Source organism: Myxocyprinus asiaticus, chromosome 7, assembly GCF_019703515.2.
Source record: "Myxocyprinus asiaticus isolate MX2 ecotype Aquarium Trade chromosome 7, UBuf_Myxa_2, whole genome shotgun sequence".
Taxonomy (NCBI): Eukaryota; Metazoa; Chordata; class Actinopteri; order Cypriniformes; family Catostomidae; genus Myxocyprinus; species Myxocyprinus asiaticus.
The window spans coordinates 52828482-52852534 of NC_059350.1; the positions used below are offsets into that span (position 1 = coordinate 52828482).

At 39.5% G+C, this 24053-nt stretch overlaps 1 protein-coding gene across 3 annotated transcripts in view; it reads right to left on the reverse strand.

Moving 5' to 3' along the window:
• Positions 1 to 2928: 2928 nt before the first annotated feature.
• Positions 2929 to 24053, reverse strand: part of fbxl18 (F-box and leucine-rich repeat protein 18) — a 32336-nt gene continuing 11211 nt past the window's right edge. The window contains exons 3-5 of one of the 3 annotated variants that reach the window (XM_051702796.1): positions 19464 to 21037; positions 10818 to 11036; positions 10066 to 10692 (exon numbers count right to left, since the gene is read on the reverse strand). In XM_051702796.1, the coding sequence (XP_051558756.1) occupies positions 10542 to 10692; positions 10818 to 11036; positions 19464 to 21037 (1944 nt within the window). In that variant the 3' untranslated portion in view covers positions 10066 to 10541. Of the gene's footprint in view, positions 3683 to 10065; positions 10693 to 10817; positions 11037 to 19205; positions 19255 to 19463; positions 21038 to 24053 lie in introns of those variants that run through there. The other 2 variants (XM_051702797.1, XM_051702798.1) reach the window with 2 other exon arrangements.

A 24053-nucleotide genomic window follows, 5' to 3' on the forward strand; every position in this document is an offset into this window, starting at 1 on the left:
GTATGATCTCGCACGATGTTGTTCGCATAAACTCATACGAGTTCATCACGTGCAAATTCCCGGATGTCTAATGCATAAGTAAGTAAGATGTCCATGCGCCACGGTCAGATTGTTTGTTTAGCCAATCAGAAGACTTTCTTCCTGTCAATCATTGTGTACATTCACATTCACATATGCTTGTATATGTAAAGGTACAGTGTCCAGCTCCTGCGAAACACTCAGGGCCTGATAGAGCAATGCTCAGGGAGACTCTCCCCCCTCCATTTGCTCCAACAAAATAGCCTCTAGTGTTTTTGTGTTTGTGCGCGTGTCTTTGGAGTGTGCGGTTTTGGATAGAGGGGGTGCTAATTTACAGTTACACTTGATTTATTGTTTTAAAATTAGTTTTATTAACTTTAAATTACTATGTAATTTCAACACAAACTCTTTGTGTAGAAAGAACTAGTTGAATTGGGTAAACCCAACAAAATGAGATGTGTCAGTGTAACTCAATTAAATCTATTTTTTTTCTTTATGCACTAACTAGTGTAAGTGAATTTTAGCATGCTACAGTAAATGCATACAAGTTGGAAGCACTACAGAGTGTAGTTTAGTAACTATGCTATGGTTAGCACAGCATTTGCTCAACAAAGTGAGCAATTAATTTCAGTGTTGGGGAAGCTACTTTGACTGTTGTTTGACAAGCTATAAGTTACTCATAATTTTAAGTAGTTAAGCTACAGTCAAGCTACTCTTTTGAAAAAGTAGTTAGCTACACTACAAGTTACTATCAAAAAGTAGCTAGCTGCATTGAAGCTACTTAATGAGGCAATATTTTTTTTTATGTTACTATCAAACCAATAATATTTTACACTAATGACATTTATTAATTAATGTATTAATTAAATACATTTAATGTGTTTAATTAAATATATTAAATGTATTTAATACATTTAATGAATAGTAACATTAATACAGTTATTAATGGCCATAAAATAAAATACAACAGTATAAAATAAAAATAAAAAAGATCAGACGCCATTAAAAAATCTTTTTTTTTACTATACTTCACACTTTTCCGTCCTGCTGTGGCCAGGTGTAGCCTGCTTCCCTAAAGATCACATTTTTATGACAAACTCTCCTTGAGCTGGCATTTTTTGTTCTTGCCACATAATATTTATTGTGGATAATATGTGAATAAAGACTCGAGGCTTGTTTCTCCCCTCGCCTGGGTTCATGCTCATTGTATTTTCTGACTTTTTTGCCATTGACATGCAAGTGCCAGCTTTACAGGTCACATACAGAGGTTGCTCTACAAATATTTGTTCACTTTGTTCAGGTCCAAAAAAAGTGGACGGATGGTCATCCTAGATTGTTGCATAATAATTCATGCCATAAATGATTTCTTTTACCAATCGTTTTATTTATTTTACATGAAAATAATAGTTAATTAAATGCTAAGAATTGGAGAAATCAAATAGTTCTGCATGATAGTAATTATTATAATAATATATACTGTATATTTATAAATATTATAATAATAATTCACTCGCTGCTCCCAATAACGCACAGATGATAAGCGAAATAAACATATTTACAACAGAAACAAAATCCCTCAAAAGGCAATTATAACTTTTTGAATTATTTATTATTATTTAATATAGTAAAGGTAATTATGCTGTTGTGTGATCTATTAAGAACAAAGTGTCTGAAATATTCTTTGTTTCATAGAAGAATAAAATGGTGTTCTTTCATCATTTTCAGACTGACCTGCCCCTGTACGTCTTGTAAAGGTAAACAAACTGTGGTTGCTCACTTTACATAACCATCAAACAATCTCTTCTGATCCAAGTGAGCTGTAATAAGCTCTCAGTAGATGATGGTAATTCACTATTTTTGTTTGTGATCTGCCATTACAAAAGAAGACGACGCCGCCTGATTCTGATCAGCAGACAGAAATATGCTGCCAGATCGTCGGACGTTTTGCCAGTTTGGCTTCTACGCAATAAGGAAGGCTATTAGTTATAATCTGACCAACATGATGTAGCGTTTGGTCACGCTACACCGCTACTTGCTGGAAAAAGTAGTTTGCTACTGTTAAGCTACTCTGTTTTAAAAGCAGCTGAGCTACTGTAAAGCTACTGAAAAATGTAGTTAAATTAGTAGCGTCGCTACATGTAGTTAGCTACTCCACAACACTGATTAATTTAATGTGCGATATCTACCTGTCCTCATCGTTAGCTAATTGGTAATCCCTGGCAAACTCCAACATAACAGAAACTCTTCTAAATCTCAACATAACAAAACATTAAACACTAACAAGTATATCCATTTTACAAATGTAAATCGATAGAATGCAATGAAATCAAGTTGTGACATATTCTAGAATTGTGTGGCTTTTTTGTTTTTATTATTAAGTTAATTGAACAAGCAGCAAAAATAATTTTTTTGAGTGTAGTCTGGTGGAAGTTCCAGAACGGCGAAAAGTGATTGGTTCTTCTAGACTTATCTGTTGTTAAATAATGAAGAAAAGAAAACGAGAGAAGAGAATGAACTGACATTACACGCAATTTATACTTAACGTAAAAACTAGACAAAGGATCTTCTGACAGAAAGTTATGAAATGATGAATGTCCTAAACTAGAAGCTGTAGACAGTTTCAACATGTTCTGAATGACAGAATATGAAATGCTCAAAAATAATAATTACAAAGATTACAAAACACAAAAGATGACATCAGATATAGTGTTGTAGTGATCCGACTAACATGGGAAAATATTTGTATATCTGTCTGTTTCACAACTACTGCGTCAGCTTGTGTATAAATAAAGGACTGTACATTTTAAATAAGTTCAAATAATTTTTAATTGAATGTACAACAGTCAGAGGAAAAAAGAAAGACATGGATTCATTTACATATGTGAACAAAGGTTTCCAGTTTAAAAAAATAAGGAACAAAAAGTCTCATGCTGGACTTTTTTAATGATTGCATGGGACTGTCATTCTAATCATTTCGGCAATACTCTAAACAACAATAATGAAGACAATAATACGATTAAGATTCCAATCAAATTTCTAAATACAATACCTCAATAAAGGTTTAATTTGAAATGTTTCTTTTTCTGAACAAAAACAGGGACCTTATTATTTCCCCCCGCTCTCTTTTTCCAGCTGAATTATAGCGAGTCACTGGGACATAGTGAGCTTCTCTGCAATTTGCACTAAACAAACTGAAGCCTTTTTTATAAAGTTCTGCCAAACGTATCTCTAAACCTTTCACAGACATTTTCAGAGGAGTAGGACTACTGTTCACATTTTCTCCAATAACTCCTCCTGAGATTAAATCATTATTTTTGCTTTTACAACAGTATGTAGTCCAAAAATGACTAGGCACATTTACTCTATTGTCACAATGTAAGCAGTATTTCTTAGACAATGGTTTTCCAGAGCGGACACCATATTGTTTTCTACTACCCTCCATTTACCTTGGTTAAAAGATCTGTATGGTGGTGCAGCATTAGTGAGAGTGAAGGTGGCAAAGACACAGGACTGTGAGTTTGTTTGCCTGGGAGACTGGTGCCAAGTGACCCCTGTGGAAGCCAATTTTCACAGCGATGTCATAGTCATCATTTACAGCTTGATTTTCAGAAAATGTACAAGTTTTGTCCCTTTTCATGTCTGGTCCAGCATGTTCATCATCAAGCTGCAAAATGAAAAAGAAGAGTTTGATAACAGTTTGCATTATCAGATAAATAAATGCATGCTAATAATATACAATAGTTATATTCAGGGTTGGGGAGTAACGGAATACATGTAACAGGATTACGTATTTAAAATACAAAATATAAGTAACTGTATTCCACTACAGTTACAGTTTAAATCATTGGTAATTAGAATACAGTTACATTCAAAAAGTATTTTGATTACTGAAGAGATTACTTTGCATTTTATTGTCATTTGTTTCATTTAATATTTAGTCCTTTCAGATGGAAAACATTTATTCATATAGGAGCAGCTTTTGAACAGTGGTGAAACACCATCTTATGATTTGTTTCATTCATACAAGCTTAATAGAGTAACTATACAGTATCTTGTTTCTACAGCTTAACAAAATCCAGTTAGAAACGCTTTGACAGATGAAACATAAATCCAATAAACACACGTTTACATGCCTTGTCAATGTTTTGTATGGATTTAGGGTATTTTTACAAGAAATGCTAACCAATGTAGCCTTTAACATTATAAAGAAAGCTACAAATAACATATTTTCTGCCTTATTCTATAAACAGAATCCACATACGATCATAAAAGGATGTCTTTGTGTTCACTCTGTGGGGTTTTGACGCTTGGAGAAGCAAAAATAGTAAGCCTTCTGTAAATTGTCATGTGAACATTTAGCTTTATGCTAAGCTAAAATGCTATTTCTTGCCTTTACATGCATCTGTTATCAGACGCGATTATATTTTATAATGAATTCTATGACGAAAATGCACATTGGAGCATAATTTTTTCTCTAGTAAGATCTTTGATTTTAGGGCAAAGATTTACTGCAAAACATTTATTCGTAATGAGAATTTAAATGTTGTTATCCTGTAAAAATATCTAAAAATCCTTAAAACAAGACACGTTTACTTGAGTAGTAAAACTGCATAAGATATTTAGACTTTTTTCAGAGAATGTATTTTTACATTGAAGTGTATTTCTTTATTTACTTGTTTATAGTCAAACATCTGCCAGTGCTGACAAAGTAATCCAAAGTATTTAGATTACATTACTGACCTTGAGTAATCCAACGTAATACATTACAAATCACATTTTATATCATGTATTCTGTCATCTGTAGCGGAATACTTTAACACAACCCTGGTTATAGTTACGTTATAATTGAGTAATAGTTAATATATTTGGGAAGGTTTTTTATAGACAACTGAAAAACAGCACAATTGATGGCATAATAGAGTGATCCTGTTACAGGAGCCCTGAACATTACCAAGCCATGCATCCGATTGTACAACAAAACTAACTGCAGACCCCTCTCACACGTTGCATAAGGGTTTTATTTCTATGTTTCCCTTTTAAAAATGTCTTAACCATTTCTCTCAAGAACTCCACTGCCATAAGAACTCTAAACTCCAGTAATCATGCAGCCACATGAAGACGACGTTCTGAGTTTGAATTCAACTTCAATTATTTAACTTAATATCTTTGAGAACTTTTAGCAGAATCCTAAGATTTTTCAGTTTTCCCTTTAAATTAAAATGTTACACTGACTAGTCGTCTTTGTGGTCCTTTTATTATTTTGGTTTTTCTTTCCACAAAATAAAACCTTTAACTGTTATCCAAAAATAAAATAAAGTGTTTCTATTAAAACGTACATTTATTTGAACAGAGTTCTATTGGACTTGCATGAGGTTCAATGTACCATTTTTTTCTTTTGCAGTTCTTTTTCCCCTCAAATGTATAAGCCGAGGACACTGGAATCTTGTTTTCAGTGTCATAAAGTGTAGCGTAATGAACATCGCCATTTAGAGTTTGGCAGATCTTTTTGTACTGATCTCCAGAAAATACTGTTGGTGGTTGTTTGCCTGCAAAAAAAATATCACAAGTGTTCTGAAAGTCTCGCACAACTCTTGCCGAAGCACCAGCACAGGAAAGAGGAGCATCATGATGATGAATGAATTTCTCTGCAAGTACAAGACATATAAATGATATACACTATACTGCCAAAAGTATTCGCTCATCTGTCTTTAGACGCATATGAACTTAAGTGACATCCCATTCTTAATCCATAGGGTTTAATATGACGTCGGCCCACCCTTTGCAGCTATAACAGCTTCAACACTTCTGGGAAGGCTTTCCACAAGGTTTAGGAGTGTGTTTATGGGAATTTTTGACCATTCGTCCAGAAGCGCATTTGTGAGGTCAGACACTGATGTTGGACGAGAAGGCCTGGCTCGCAGTCTTCGCTCTAATTCATCCCAAAAGTGCTCTATCGGGTTGAGGTCAGGACTCTGTGCAGGCCAGTCTAGCTCATCCATGTCTTTATGGACCTTGCTTTGTGCACTGGTGCGCAGTCATGTTGGAACAGGAAGGGGCCATCCCCAAACTGTTCCCACAAAGTTGGGAGCATGGAATTGTCCAAAATCTCTTGGTATGCTGAAGCATTCAGAGTTCCTTTCACTGGAACTAAGGGGCCAAGCCCAGCTCCTGAAAAACAACCCCACACCATAATCCCCCCTCCACCAAACTTCACAGTTGGCACAATGCAGTCAGACAAGTACCGTTCTCCTGGCAACCGCCAAACCCAGACTCGTCCATCAGATTGCCAGATGGAGAAGCGTGATTCGTCACTCCAGAGAACGCGTCTCCACTGCTCTAGAGTCCAGTGGCGGCGTGCTTTACACCACTGCATCCGACGCTTTGCATTGCACTTGGTGATGTATGGCTTGGATGCAGCTGCTCGGCCATGGAAACCCATTCCATGAAGCTCTCTACGCACTGTTCTTGAGCTAATCTGAAGGCCACATGAACTTTGGAGGTCTGTAGCGATTGACTCTGCAGAAAGTTGGCGACCTCAGCGCACTATGCGCCTCAGCATCCACTGACCCCACTCTGTCATTTTACGTGGCGAGTTGCTGTCATTCCCAATCGCTTCCACTTTGTTATAATACCACTGACAGTTGACTTTGGAATATTTAGTAGCGAGGAAATTTCACGACTGGACTTGTTGTACAGGTGGCATCCTATCACAGTACCACACTGGAATTCACTGAGCTCCTGAGAGCGGCCCATTCTTTCACAAATGTTTGTAGAAGCAGTCTGCATGCCTAGGTGCTTCATTTTATACACCTGTGGCCATGGAAGTGATTGGAACACCTGAATTCAATTATTTGGATGGGTGAGCGAATACTTTTGGCAATATAGTGTATATCAAATTTCTGGATTAAGAAAAAAAATGAAAATAGGCTTATAATCTAAAGAACTATAACATACTGTTAAAAAAAACAATGTAGAACAGTTTTTATTATAACAGAACCTATTATTAAAAGTTATATTATTTAACTTGAGAAAATACAGTATATATTTATATAACACATAATTGATGTTACTCAACACTGTATTTTACATATATGTCATTGCTTACCAGTAGCTAGTTTTCACCCCATCCTTATCACCTATTAAGACCTCTCTTTACATACAATACCCGAAAGCTCAGACAGAGCATTTGACGGATAGGAATGTGTAAGCTCCGTTATGAGGGTATGGAAAGAGCCAGCAAACTGGATTTCACAAAAGCACAATTGGACCTGCCTCTCTTAAATTCTCATTGGTCAACGGATGCATACGGCAGAGTGCATTGTGACAAAGCTTGAAATGTTCTCAATCTTTCATTGCATGACACTGCAAATTTAGAATTCATTAATTTAATGCATTTGCAGCGTTCCGTGACACAGCATAAAGTCTAGTGTGTAAGCGTCATTAAACTAATGGGGTAAGAGTCCAAGTCGTCAGCTCTTTTAGCACAGTAGAGTTTACATTTATGCATTTGGCAGACACTTTTATCCAAAGTAAATTACAGTGCATTTACTACAAGGACAATCCCACCAGAGCAAGCTGGAGTTAAGTGTCTTGCTCAAGGACACAATGGTGGTGACTTAGGGGATTGAATTGGCAACCTTCTGCTTACTAGGTCTGTGCTTTAGCCCACGGTGCCACCACCACTTTTGTTTTAGTTTTCGATATTCAGTGGCGGGGTGGTGGTTGTAACAGTTCTAGACTATTTTTTAATAGGAAAGGGGCCCAGAGTAATATAGTCATGGGGCCCAGAAAACATTTGGTTTCTCCTACCCATGTTCTCTGGAGGTGACAGCCTAACAAAGATATCATCAGCAAAATTAGGTTAAGGGTATATAAATATAGAGTACAGTTGTAACACTTTTTGCAGTCTTGCTCCAGAAAAAAACATGACATGTTTTTCATATGATATTTTACCTTTGTATTTTGTAATACCAAAAAAATAAATATCTAAAATCTACATGCATAGCTCCAATTTTTCACACTAAGTATGCAAAGACAAGGAGAGCATTCATTATAACTTCCTTTATATCAGATACTGTTGTAACACCCTCGTACAGGTGTGGCATTCATTTGTAATGTGCTAAACAAGGTATAAGGCCTACAGCTTACAAAGTTAATTGAAATATACTGAAATACTACTTTATACTACTATGTGAATTTTTTTTTTTACATTTTTAAACATAATCCTTGCATATGTATCAATTCTAACTGGAGAGGAGCTATTGGTTTTCCTCACCCTGATACAAGGTGCTGTGACATGCACACACATGCAAACAAAAATACACATTTACAATCTTATTTTTGGACTAATACTACATAACAAAATAAGTTACACTGCATATCTATCTTTCTACACTCACTGAGCACTTTATTAGGAACACCTGTACACCTACATATTCATGCGATTATATAATCAGCCAATAGTGTGGCAGCAGAGCTATGCATAAAATCATGCAGATATGGGTCAGGAGCTTCAGTTAATGTTCAAATTAACCATCAGAATTGGGAAAAAATGTGATCTCTGTGATTTCTACCATGGCATGATTGTTGGTACCAGACAGGCTGGTTTGAGTATATCTTTAACTGCTGATCTCCTGGGATTTTAACATTTATATTTATATATTTGGCAGAGTATGAAAAGTGACATACTACAAAGTTTCACTAGCATCAGAATAGTATTCAAAACAGATTCAATGTGCATCAAGAATTTTTTTTTTCTTTTTTCTTTTATTAATGACTGGTTAAGTGCTCATGGAAAAGATGTGTTTTTAGTCATTTTTTGAAGATAGAGAGTGAGTCAGCTTCACGGATGTCATTTGGGAAGGTCGTTCCACCATCGTGGTACGATGAAGCTGAAAGTCCGGAAAAGTGTTTTGGTGCCTCTTTGTGTTGGTACAACAAGGCGACGTTCCTTAGCCGACCGCAGGCTTCTAGTGGGCGTGTAGCTCTGCATAAATGATTTTAGGTATGCTGGAGCAGACCCAGTGACTGTTCTGTATGCTAGCATCAGAGCCTTGAATTTGATACGTGCATCAACCGGCAGCCAGTGGAGAGAGATGAGGAGTGGTGTAACGTGCGCTCTCTTTGGTTCATTAAAGACCAGACATGCTGCTGCATTCTGGATCATTTGCAGGGGTCTAATTGCACATGCAGGGAGGCCTGCAATGAGAGCGTTACAGTAGTCCAGTCTAGTTATGACAAGTGACTGGACAAGCAGTTGTGTGGCATGTTCAGAGAGGAAGGGTCTTCCTGATATTGTAGAGTGTAAATCTACATGATCTTGCGGTCTTTGAGATGTGGTCTGTGAAATTTAGTCTGTTGTCGATGGTTACCCCTAGATTTCTGACCGTTTTGGAAGGCGTTACACACAACAGTCTCACAGTTTACTCAGAATGGTGGCAAAAATAAAAAACATCCAGTGAGCAGCAGTTCTGCATACGGAAACACCTTGTTGATGAGGGAGGTCAACAGAGAATGGCCAGACTGATTACAGCTGACAAAAAGGCTATGGTAACTCCAATAACCATTCTGTTCAATTGTAGTGAGAAGAATAGCATCTCAGAATGCACAACTTGTCAAACCTTGAGGCTTAAATTGATTGACTTATACTCTTCTATCTTATATGAATTTGTAAATGGAAAAGTACATTCTGTGATCAGGCATTCAGTATTTTATGAGCTGATTCTTGAATATTTAGTAGCCTGTTTAGTAGCCCATTTACACTTAATACTCGAAATAATTTGTTACACAACATTGCCTTTTTGCACATTTTCATACCATAATATATTCTTTAAAATATATGATGTCATTTGCACTACACTATCTTATATCTCATTGATCACTGCACTAAACTGCTATGCTAACTCATTTTCACTTACCCATAAGTTCTTTATTTACCATAATTTATTTTGAATCTTATCTAATCTAATCTAAAACAGCTTCAAGTTCCCCTGGGTTCACATCACAGACAGAGCTTTCTTGGAACAAGATATGTACAGTATATAACCTTGCTAGAAGCTTGTTTCACTTCCCCAAAAAAGTGAAAGTGTATTTTCCTAATTTAGTAAGAGACAATAGATGTCCGATGATTTAGGGGTCCATGTTCAAAGGCCCAACACATTTTGTATGTTCCTAAACTGTGTCTAGCATTACAAACAGAGGACGAGCAGATTTAACAAGGAACACAATGAATGAAGATATGATGTAGGTTTAATTTTGGCACATACACAAAGATAACATTTTCAGTTGGTAAAGAGTTTGTTCATACTGGTTCTTTACTACTAAAAGATGACCTTGCTTAAAGTTGTGATTTTCCATTTGGTTTAAGACATAAGCACAACTCTCAAACCAAGACAAATGGTCAAAAACTTTCCCTGGTATCCACTGACCAGATTTCTTATATTTATTAAACAAAAAGAGATTTCTCACTATACATATTCTGTCTAAAAGAACAGCACTGATAATTTTCTTTTTCTGGGTTTCCATCACAGTTTCATGGGCTCCTCAGCAACACGGCTTTTGAAAAGTGTGATCTCATCTAGGTGGCAAAGTGGCATACCCCTGATGACATGTGCCAGGTCTTCATGTAGTAAAGGGTAAATCACCACACTAAGGGCTGGACGAGATGTTGAGAAACTGCAGAATGAGAGGGTACAAATTTATTTAAACCAGTTTATTACCAGAATAATAATTTTAAACATTACAGAAGAGCAGAGGAGTCACTAGTATTACAGGACATTGTAATAATTCTTAAAACGAACCTGTCCAGCAGGGATTTCTGCAGTGTTTTACAGGCCACCAGTGTTCCGCTCATGAACATGTGGCACATGATGACATCTTCACAGCACTGCATGAAAGCTGCCACAGCAGAGGGCTGGAAGGTTCCATGTCGAGAGACGAGACACAGACGACGCAGCTTGTGACAGTGACTAAGAGCTTCAAAAACTGCAGCATTCGCATTAAAGTAGGGCTGCTCCAGCCTGCAGTTTCACACACATAAAAAGCGACTATTTTATGAATTGTAAAATAACACATGGCAAAATTGCAATGTAATAACAATTTACCCTCTTTTTCTTTTTTTGACAAGAGTAAATCAAATAAAGATATGTTAATGGTTTACTAAGGAAAAGCACAGTGACTGTTGTGCATCATTAAATTTAATATAAAAATGTAAATATGGTAGCCTAGATTCCAGGTGTTAAGGCATCGAAACGAAAATATGAGTAATAAAATCATGGTAGGTCTCCATGCTTTGTGAGAGGTGCCATTTCTTTGAGAGACTGACTAATATGATAGTCTGCAAGTGGCACAATGGCTTAGTTTACCAAGCAAGCCAAAGTGACCAACTCTGATTGCCTGTGCAATTTTTCTGTGATGTTGTTCATATGACCTTTAAAAATATGGTCCATATTAGACACTGATCTAAATAATGCTCCTAAACTGACCCATGGCATGTTTCTCATAACATTACCAACAAATTTCATAATACCATTTAATATATCATATTTTTATAATAACTTTTATGTAGAGACTGTTGTGCATGAAAATTCCAGGAGATCAGCAGTTACAGAAATACTCAAACCAGCCCATCTGGCACCAACACTCATGAATCATGCTTCAAATCACTGAGATCACATTTTTCCTCATTCTGATGGTTGATATGAACATTAACTGAAGCTCCTGACCCATATCTGCTTGGTTTTATGCACTGCACTGCTGCCACATGATTGGCTGATTAGATAATGGCATGAATGTTTGTTGGTGCCAGATGGGTTGGTTTGAGTATTTCTGTAACTACACTGTGTCTGTGTGTATGTGTGTGTGTGTGTATATATATATATATCAGTGGTGTAACGGTACACAGAATCAGTTCGGTACGTACCTTGGTTTTGGGGTCACGGTTCGATACGAGTTCGGTACAACAGGAAAAAGCAACAAATCCCAAATGTTAGGTTTCTTTTCATTTATTTTGAATAGACAATAGTGCAAATTACAGTTTGTTCCACCTAGCGGCATTTAGTCCCCCCCTGAGGTAGTTGGTACAGTACAGCCTCCTTTAGTGTATTAAGCACTAAGCCGTAAACAGAATGCACTCTTACACAGGCCATATTTTTTTGTAGGGTTGATAAAAAACAAAAGGTATTTGGTCAAAATCAGCTACAAAACTGAAAAGCATCTCTTGTGTTATAAAAGTACAAAATAAATAGAATAATGAAAAATAAAACTTGTGCATTAGGAGAAGCCATTCTTGTTTTGGGATGGTGCATAGATGGTCTCTTCTTCTTCTGCTCTTTTCCTGTTGTGGCGGTTAGCAAACAGTGTTGCATTACTGCGCGTGCCCCCTTCTGGATTGGATCACCTGTGACTGACTCAGATGTATTCTTCGTCTGACTGCATGCACCGAACCGTGACGGTTCGGGATGAATACATGTACCGTTACACCCCTAATATATATATATATACATACACACACACACACACATACATACATACACATACATTGGCGGCCAAAAGTTTGGAATAATGTACAGATTTTGCTGTTTCAGAAGGAAATTGGTACTTTAATTCACCAAAGTGGCATTCAACTGATCACAAAGTATAGTCAGGATATTACTGATGTAAAAAACAGCACCAACATTATTTGGAAAAAAGCCCCATTTCCAGCAGCCATACTCGGCGCCATCTTGAGTCAAAGGTCAAATTAGCAATTTAGCATGATTACTCAAGGATAAGGTGTTGGAGTGATGGCTGCGTTGCGAGCTCTGAAACAACATGGTAGTGTTTTGTTTGTTTTGTTCACAATTCTTATGTTTTTTGTCTTGGATGTTGTCTGCCTTATTGTCTACGACAGACAAACACTTTTGGACATTGGTTCAGCAATTTCACACCGTAAACCGGTCTTCAAATTCCTCAATGCCGACCCGCTGTTTACAAACACGCAAGCGGAGCCCTTTGTCTGGGCAGCCCGGATGCGGAAACGCAGGAGGAAAAGGGGAAACGGAGCCGGCGTTCTCATCAGAGTAAGATGCCGCGCAAATCGACCCCCGCTACCCACTATTCTACTGGCAAATGTTCAGTCTCTGGATAACAAGCTCTGCGAGCTGAAAGTGCGGATCTCTTTCCAACGAGAGACGAGGGACTGCTGCATTATCTGCCTTACAGAAACTTGGATGTCTGCGGAGATTCCAGACTCAGTCATTGAACCCGCTGGGTTCTCCGTGCACCGAGCGGACAGAGCGAAAGACCTCTCAGGTAAAAGCAGAGGTGGTGGTGTATGTTTTATGATCAACAAATCCTGGTGTGATCAGAGGAACGTACATTCTATCAAGTCTTTCTGCTTTTCTGATCTGGAATTTCTCATGCTTCTGTGTCGACCATTCTGGCTACCGAGGGAATTCACAGCGATCATTATCACTGCTGTGTACATTCCCCCACAAGCCGACACAGACCGGGCACTCAAGGAACTGTATGGGAGTATAAGTGAGCAGGAAACCGTGCACCCTGAGGCCGTGTTCATAGTGACCAGGGACTTTAATTAAGCCAGTTTCAAATCAGTCGCACCAAAATACCACCAGAACATTAGTTTCAACACACGAGGGGACCAGGTTTTGGACCATTGCTACTCTCCCTTCCAGAATGGCTACAAATCCCTCCCCCACCCACCATTTGGCAAATCGGATCACTCTTCCATTCTGCTTCTGCCCGCTTACAGGCAGAAACTGAAACAGGAAGCACCCACTCTCAGAACAATCCAGTGCTGGTCGGACCAATCAGATTCTATGCTACAGGACTGTTTTGATCACACGGACTGGGAGATGTTCCGGTCCGCCTCTGATGACGACATCGAGCTTTACGCCGATAGCATAATGTGTTTCATCAGAAAGTGCGTGGAGGACGTCGTTCCGACCAGAACAACACGGATCTATCCGAAACAGAAGCCATGGATAAATAGCGACGTTCATGCGGCACTTAATGTGCGGACCTCCGCTTTTAATTCCGGGAACGCGGAGGAGCATAAACAAGCCAGTTATGCCCTCCGAAAAACTATCAGAACAGCAAAACGCCAGTACAGGAACAAGATTGAAGGACAGTTTAACACCACCAACTCTAGAAGCATGTGGCAGGGAATTAACATCATCACGGACTTTAAAGGGAATAAAAACTCTACCATGAACACCGCTGCCTCTCTCCCGGATGAGCTAAATACTTTTTATGCTAGTTTTGAGGTAAATAACACCGCCCTCGCGGAGAGAACTCTCGCGGCCGAAGCTACAGAGGTTAGTTCACGCTCCATCTCTGTAGCGGATGTAACCCGATCCTTCCGACGGGTGAATATCTGCAAAGCCGCGGGTCCAGCGGCATTCCGGGCCGCGTCATCAGAGCGTGCGTGAACCAGCTGGCTGGTGTTTTTACAGACATTTTCAACCTTTCCCTCTCTTTGTCTGTAGTCCCCACATGCTTCCACACATCCACCATTGTGCCTGTTCCAAAGCAATCAAAAATAACTTGTTTAAATGACTGGCGTCCTGTTGCTCTGACCCCCATCATCAGCAAATGCTTTGAGAGACTAATCAGAGATTACACCTGCTCTGTGCTGCCTCTCTCTCTAGACCCATTGCAGTTTGCTTACCGCAGCATCCGCTCCAATGATGATGCCATTGCATCTACAATACACACTGCTCTCTCCCCACCTGGAAAAAAAGAACACTTATGTGAGAATGTTGTTTGTAGACTACAGCTCAGCATTCAACACCATAGTGCCCTCCAAGCTAGATGAGAAACTCCGGGCTCTGGGCTTAAACAGCTCATTGTGCAGCTGGATCCTGGACTTCCTGTAAAGCAGACGCCAGGTGGTTAGAATAGGCAGCAACATCTCCTCCTCACTGACCCTCAACACTGGAGCCCCACAGGGCTGTGTTCTCAGCCCACTCTTGTATTCCTTTTACACACGACTGTGTGGCAACACATAGCTCCAATGCCATCATTAAGTTTGCTGATGACACGACGGTGGTAGGTCTGATCACTGACAATGATGAAACAGCCTACAGAGAGGAGGTGCACACTCTGACACACTGGTGTCAGGAGCACAACCTCTCCCTCAACGTCAGTAAGACAAAGGAGCTTGTGGTGGACTTCAGAAGAAAAGACAGAGAACACAGTCCCATCACCATCAATGGAGCACCAGTGGAGAGAGTCAGCAGCTTCAAGTTCCTGGGTGTCCACATCACTGAGGAACTCACATGGTCCATCCACACTGAAGTCGTTGTGAAGAAGGCTCATCAGCGCCTCTTCTTCCTGAGACGGCTGAGGAAGTTTGGAATGAACCGCCACATCCTCACATGGTTCTACACCTGCACTGTAGAGAGCATCCTGACTGGCTGCATCTCCGCCTGGTACGGCAATAGCACCGCCCACAACCGTAAAGCCCTGCAAAGGGTGGTGCGAGCTGCCAGACACATCATCGGAGGTGAGCTTCCCTCTCTCCAGGACATATATACCAGGCGGTGTGTGAAAAAAGCTCAGAGGATCATCAGAGACTCCAGCCACCCGAGCCATGGGCTGTTCTCACTGCTACCATCAGGCAGGCGGTATCGCAGCATCAGGACCCGCACCAGCCGTCTCCATGACAGCTTCTTCCCCCAAGCAATCAGACTTTTGAACTCTTGATCCCCCACGATCAAAATACATCAGCACTGCACTTTATTACTCTTTACTCCTCACACCGGACTGTCATAAATTATATTATTATTATATTATATTCTCTCTTAACAACTGACTATCAACCGACAGCCTGAATGTCAATACAGTACAATACTGTACATTCTATATATACTACTATATACTTTTTTTTATTGAATAATGTGTATTCTATATTGTGTGTATTGTATACTGTACAGTGTATGTTATTATTTGTATATTGTTGAGTGTAATTATGTGTATATTAGACTTTAAATTGTGCTGTGTTAATTTGATGTTATTGTCTCATCACTGTCACGACTGCTATGTTGATCGGAACTGCACCCAAGAATTTCACACACCATTGCACTTGTGTATATGGCTGTGTGACAATAAAAGTGATTTGATACTAGAAAATCACTTGCCATTATATAAAACACAGCTGAAAGATATTTGGTTCATTAAATGAAGCTTAACATTGTCTTTGTGTTTGTTTTTGATATGCCACAGTATGCAATAGACTGGCATGTCTTAAGGTCAATATTAGATCAAAAATGACAAAAAAGAAACAGCTTTCTCTAGAAACTCGTCAGTCAATCATTGTTTTGAGGAATGAAGGCTACACAATGCTTGAAATTGCTAAAAAACTGAAGATTTCAAACAAAGGTGTACACTACAGTCTTCAAAGACAAAGGACAACTGACTCTAACAAGGACAGAAAGAGATGTGGAAGACCAGTTGTACAACTAAACAAGAGGATAAGTACATCAGAGTCTCTAGTTTGAGAAATAGACGCCTCACATGTCCTCAGCTGACAGCTTCATTGAATTCTACCCGCTCAACACCAGTTTCATGTACAACAGTAAAGAGAAGACTCAGGGGTGCAGGCCTTATGGGAAGAATTGCAAAGAAAAAGACACTTTTGAAAAAGAATAGGTTAGAGTGGCAAAGAAACACAGATAATTGGAAAAGAGTGTTATGGATCTTAACCCCATTGATCTTTTGTGGGATCAGCTAGACTGTAAGGTGCGTGAGAAGTGCCCGACAAGACAGTCACATCTATGGCAAGTGCTACAGGAAGTGTGGGGTGAAATGTCATCTGAGTATCTGGACAAACTGACAGCTTGAATAACAAGGATCTGCAAAGCTGTCATTGCTGCACGTGGAGGATTTTTTGATGAGAACTCTTTGAAGTAGTTTAAGTTCTGATTTTTTTTTTCCAAATTGTAATAGTAATTTTTCACATTATTAATGTCCTGACTGTACATTGTGATCAGTTGAATGCCACTTTGGTGAATAAAAGTACCAATTTCTTTCCATAAGAGCAAAATCTGTACATTATTCCAAACTTTTGGCTGCCAGTGTATGTGTGTGTGTGTGTGTGTGTATATATATATTATATATATATAGATAGATATACACACACACACACACACACACACACACACACACACACAGTTGTGCTCAAATGTTTGCATATTGAGTGAATTGGTAATATATGTACCATATTTAAAGAAAACATGAGTGAGCAGGCAAAACACATTTCTTTTATTTCTTATGGGATTCATATTCAACTGTAGGTTATAACAGAATGGCACAATCATAAAACAAAACATGGCAACAAAGAAAAAAATGAAATGACCCCTGTTCAAAAGTCTGCATACCCTTAGTTCTTAATACTGTGTATTGCCCCCTTTAGCATCAATGACAGCATGCAGTCTTTTGTAATAGTTGTCTATGAGGCCCCAAATTCTTGCCGGTGGTATAGCTGCCCATTCAACTTGGCAAAATGCCTCCAGGTCATGCAAAGTCTTTGGTCGTCTTGCAAGAACTGCATGTTTGAGATCTCCCCAGAATGGCTCGATGATATTAAGGTCAGGAGACTGTGATGGCCACTCCAGAACCTTCACCTTTTTCTGCTGTAACCACTGGAGGGTCAACTTGGCCTTGTGCTTAGGGTCATTGTCGTGCTGGAAAGTCCAAGAGCGTCCCATGTGCAGCTTTCGTGCAGAAGAATGCAAATTGTTTGCCAGTATTTTCTGATAACATGCTGCATTCATCTTGCCATCAATTTTCACAAGATTCCCCGTGCCTTTAGAGCTCACACCCCCCCCAAAACATCAGTGAGCCACCACCATGCTTCACAGTGGGGATGGTATTCTTTTCACTATAGGCCTTGTTGACCCCTCTCCAAATTTAGCACTTATGGTTGTGACCATAAAGCTCTATTTTGGTCTCGTCACTCCAAATTACAGCGTGCCAGAAGCTGTGAGGCGTGTCAAGCATATTGTAACCGGGCTTTTTTGTGGCATTGGCGCAGTAAAGGCTTCTTTCTGGCAACTCGACCATGCAGCTCATTTTTGTTCAAGTATCGTCGTATTGTGCTCCTTGAAACAACCACACCGTCTTTTTCCAGAGCAGCCTGTATTTCTCCTGAGGTTACCTGTGGGTTTTTCTTTGTATCCCGAACAAGTCTTCTGGCAGTTATGGCTGAAATCTTTCTTGGTCTACCTGACCTTGGCTTGGTATCAAGAGATCCCCGAATTTTCCACTTCTTAATAAGTGATTGAACAGTACTGACTGGCATTTTCAAGGCTTTGGATATCTTTTTATATCCTTTTCCATCTTTATAAAGTTCCATTACCTTGATACGCAGGTCTTTTGACAGTTCTTTTCTGCTCCCCATGGCTCAGTATCTAGCCTGCTCAGTGCATCCGCATGAGAGCTAACAAACTCATTGAATATTTATACACAGACACTAATTGAAATTTAAAAAGCCACAGGTGTAGGAAATTAACCTTTAATTGCCATTTAAACCTGTGTGCGTCACCTTGTGTGTCTGTAACAAGGCCAAACATTCAAGGGTATGTAAACTTTTGATCAGGGCCATTTGGGTGATTTCTGTTATCATTATGATTTAAAAAGGAGCCAAACAACTATGTGATAACAAATGGCTTCATATGATCAATATCCTTAAATAAAAGACAGTTTTTCTGCATAATCAGTCATATTTTCAAAATCAATGCCAAAATTTCACAATTTCTGCCAGGGTATGCAAACTTTTGAGCACAGCTGTATATAAATAAATGGGTTGCACAGACTAGTTGCCTATAATTACTAATGTAGTCAGCCTGAAATTGACTAACTGTTTACCACACGTTTGTATATATACAGTATACATACATTATATATATATATTCAAAAGATATATGTATGCCTTTTTCTGTGTAATACTTTTACTTATATTAATGCTTATATAGTGCTATTCATAGATTATGGTATGATTCACTGCAGTTCTGACTGACAAGTCACAATTCATAAAAACAGATATCATATTTTCAAAAGTGGCCAGATCAGAACTGAAAATGTCAGATTTAAATGCGATTTTGCTGTTCACACTACCTCTAAAAATTATGCAAAATACATTTTAATGGCTGGTAAAATAAATATTTAAGGCCGATAAAATTTCTCACCAACCACTGGCAGTTGTGGCAAAAAGTTACGTTTGCAGTAATTTGGACCCTGGATGAAAAGCAAATAAAAACATATTCAATTCTGTCATGACTGTGCACATTGTGATGGTGCCCTCTACAGGAGAGCTATTGTCTTGACAAGTACAGATTTGCAGCATAGTTGATGAGATATGACTAAAACCATTATAAAAAACTTATAAATTTAGATTAAATTTATGGGTTGCTTGGAGTGTGTTGTGTAGTGATATGTGTACTCACCTTAAGTCCCTGAGCTGTGTGCAGTTTGTAAGAGTCTCAAGTAGGGCTTGTGTGTAGTTCATGGTCTTTAATGATCCGAGGTTTGCCAGCGATAATGAATGAAGGTCCTTGCACCCCTGAACAAGTTCCATCAGTCCTGTTCCCTTCAGCACTCCAGGTAAATGAGCAAGGGTGAGCTTGCGTAAAAATTTCAGCCCTCTTAATGCAGCTAACTCACCATCTCCGATATTGTAAGACCAGGAGCATGCGGCAGGGTCCTTGCGGATGGCAGGCTCATTGCGTGGCATTGCAGAGGAGAAGCCTGCGCCAATAAGCTCCAGCTCTACCAGGTAGGGGCAACCCTGAAGCAGTGGTTGAATGCACAACCCCCTGTCCCCCTGTTGATCTCCACCGCCTGCGAACTCCGTTCCGGGCCGATATGTGGGTACGCCGATGCGGCTGCTCTTCTTAAGACCAAGTAATAGTGATCCTGAGGTGAGATTTGTGTTTGATTCTGGCATGTTCAGAGGTGCTGGTGAAGATTGCGCCAAGGCACAGACAGGAAGTGCTAGCGAGCGCAAGGAAGCAAGTCGTCCTAAGGCGCCACACAAGTGCCCATTCTGCCCAGCAGGAACAGCATGGTGGTAGTGTGTTGCAGATAAATTAAGGTGAATAAGTTGCGGACAACATTCAGTAAGTGCTTTGACACTCTCTGCATCCATTTCCTCCTCACCCTTCCCACAGCTGTCAGGGATAGGGCCTCGACCGCATCCCCGCAAGTTGAGACTCCGTAGGGGTGTGAGGTCACGACCTGCACTAAGGAGCACATGTAGTGGGTTGAACCCTGGAGCTGAACATCGTGAGACATTTAGGTAAGCGGGGCAGCCATGCGCTAGGACCCGCCCTAGAATAGCACCATCCAACCATGTGCGTGGAAGCTGAAGGGCGCTAACTGTATTTCCCAATGACGATGCCATACTTTCCATTAGTGCCGTCATGGCAACTGGCCTTGGAGGGGCTGGGCCAGGCACAGACAAAACCAATCCCGTAAGACCCTCTGGCACTCTCATACTAAAGACTGCCAAGTAGAGGGCCAACAGAGTACGATTGACCTCACCAGGTGCCAAGCGTGCAGAAAACCAACGCAAGTTCTGGTAGTGTGGCACGCTGCTCTGGCCCACCATGAGCTGCGCGCAACCGCCTGCTTCTCTCGAGATCTCACTGGCCTCTAGATACAGCCTCAGGCTGCGCAGTGCGCTGCAACATGGCACCACGCCATACGAGGGAGTCAGCAATGTCTGCTTGAGCTCCTGAAGGCGTGACAAAGCAGACTTCCCCTCGGCGCTCAGCTGTTGGAGGTCAAACCCAGGGCCAACATCCAGAGCTAGTGAGCGCAGAGAACGAAGAGACGTCAGCAGATTCGAGAGACGAACTGATGTCAATCGGCAGCCTGAAAGGTCCAGGCTGACCAGGCCCTTACAGCGGGTCACCTGATCCACTGTAGTGGCAGCCAACCAGTAACAGCCACTCAGGTCCAACGTCTGGATGTCACTGGACAGATTCTTCAGGAGTTGTCTCACAGCATCGTTGTTTGCCTGAGAATAAGAAACAATTCAAATGTAAGGATTTGAATTAAGTTTTTTTTCTCTTTGCTTTACAGAGGAAACAGCTGTTCCAACTAGCAAATCGGTTTATGCACTAGTCTCATACAAAACCTTTTATAACCTAGAGGTGCTGGAAATAGAGCTGTTCAGGTTGTAATCCAAGAACCTGGAAGACAATTAGCATTTTCGAGCCATGGGTTTTTATAATGGCAAACATTTTGTCATCAGCAGAATGCTCGAGTACTGAACACGTGGCTTGATTTTTCTACCCGCAAGTATTCTGAACGCGCAGTACGCATGCGCCTGGAAATATTTGCACTAATTAGTGGGTCCACAAGGTGGCAACACTCACAGTTGAGCCGTTGCTGTCAAGAAGCACTAGAAGATGTAATGGCCACAAAACAACAGGAGACGAATGTGCACATCAAGAGCGTGTGTGCGAGGTCAGGATATACCTGCATTTGAATAACTCAAGTCTGAAGAAATATAAAGACAGATTTATGGGTCTAAACTCCTTAAGAGAAATCGCCCAGTATCTCATAACAGTTGTAGCGTGCATGCGCCAACCGTCTGTGTATGCTCGCACAGTCAACTGAAGTATACTTTCAAAGGCTTGCATTCGACTGTACGCTGACGCTACGTTCGCATCAAAACTAGAGTATACTTAGGGCTTTATTTAGCGACGGGCTAGCAACATACAATTTTAAAAAGACAAAACGGCTTTAAAATCCACAACTGAGATATGACCGTGTGTAATTTATGTTCTAGAACAAACCTTTCAAATGTGAAAGCCTCTTCAAGTAATTTTCACCAAAGATCTTTTTTTAACTTGTAATTCAAAAATCCTTATTCTAAAAACCAAAAGGTAATTCCCTGAGGGAACCCATGGCGAATCAGCCTTCTGGGTTTGCTTACAAAATATTTTTTTTATTAATGCCACAAAACACAAAAGGAGGAGTATATAGCAGGGGATACATGAAAAAGGGGGTTTAAGAAGAGAGAGACACACATAAGTACTTACATAGACAAAACAATATACAGGTGCATCTCAATAAATTAGAATGTCGTGGAAAAGTTCATTTATTTCAGTAATTCAACTCAAATTGTGAAACTCGTGTATTAAATAAATTCAATGCACACAGACTGAAGTAGTTTAAGTCTTTGGTTCTTTTAATTGTGATGATTTTGGCTCACATTTAACAAAAACCCACTAATTTATTGAGATGCACCTGTAGTGTTGAAATCAACTATAAAAAGACTGCTCAATAACATAACAGGGGATATAAGCATTATTAACATATATAACATTAAACATACAATACAGAGTACGAAACATACACATAGAAGACAGACGAATTGTGGGTTTAAATATGTTGAAATATAAATATTACCTTGGTATATGGGTCAATATCATAAAATAAGTAAAAAGAAAAAGAAGCAATGAAAAAGAGAGGAGAATTAAATATATGTTTAATATATATACTGTACATAATATAATATAGAATAAACTACATAACCTGTTTTTAGGTATTTCACAATATGTAGTACTATGCAGTAATTAGGAATGCAAACCATATAATTAAATCATGAGTTTACACATTGACAGTTTGAGATGATGTTCATTATTTATTATAGAATTATCATACATATATATATATATATATATATATATATATATATATATATATATATAATGTACTGTATAATGTACAGTACTGTGCAAAAGTCTTAGGCACATAAGATGTTTCACAAAAGCATTTGTCTTAAGATGGTTATTTTTATCTTCAGCTTTAGTGTCAATAGGTAATATAAATGACTCCCAAACATTACTTTTACAAATAGAAAAGATTAGAACTGAAGAACAGGGAGCCCTGCTACAGATGTCATGGCCCCCATAAAGCCCCCCACTGAACATCGTGTCAGTCTGAGATTACATAAAGAGACAGAAGCAATTGAGACAGACTAAATAGATAGAAGAACTGTGGTGAATTCTCCAAGAAGTTTGGAACATCCTATCTGCCAACAACCAAGAAAAACTGTGTCCAGGTGTATCTAGGAGAATTGGTGCTGTTTTAAAGGCAAAGGTGGTCACACCGAATATTTATTTAGCTTTTTTTTATGTTTATTGGACTTTGTATGACATTAAATGACAAATGAAAACTATTTATGCCATTATTTTTGAAGAAATCCTCACTATGCAACATTTTTCACAAGTGCCTAAAACTACAGTATAATAGATATATATATATATATATACACACACACACACACACACACACACACACACTATACATACACTATACATACAAATATTGAATGATATATATATATGATATCTGATGAGATAGCCCTAGATTCCATAGGTAAGAAACAGCACCTAAATCTACACAACCGATCCCGCACAAAAGCCCACACACACCCGGCTCCCAGCCCGGTGCGCCGCCCCCACAGAGATCGTCTACCACCTATATCCTCCATAATAGCTGTCCAGAGTTCCCACTTCACCCGACCGGTCATGGACTGCCCTCTGCTCCCAAGTGCATTGCAATTTGTCTTCATGCATTCTCACCACATCAGAGTGCCACCCACCAGTGGTTACCCGATGTTAAGATCCTGCATTGACATCACGGAAAATTGAGGGACAACTGACAATTAAAGTGCTTCCCAATAGTGAATCTCTGATGTTAAGATCCATCTCAGACATTCAGGGCAAGTTGTGGGACCCAATGATCACACCAGAGAAGGAAAAAAAAAAAAAAAAAAAAAAAAAAAGGCAGTTCTTTTTGACTCCCATGAGGGCAATACACCACGCCAAAAGCTAAAGGCATGCAAACCCCAGAGTAGGACACCCAGTGCAGACCTTCTTATGGGGCTTTTCCACTGCACGGTACAGCTCAGCTCAACTCGACTCGACTCTGCTCGCTTTTTGGGGGTTTTCCACTGTGGATAGTACCTGGTACCTGACACTTTTTTTAGTACCACCTCGGTCGAGGTTCCAAGCAAGCCG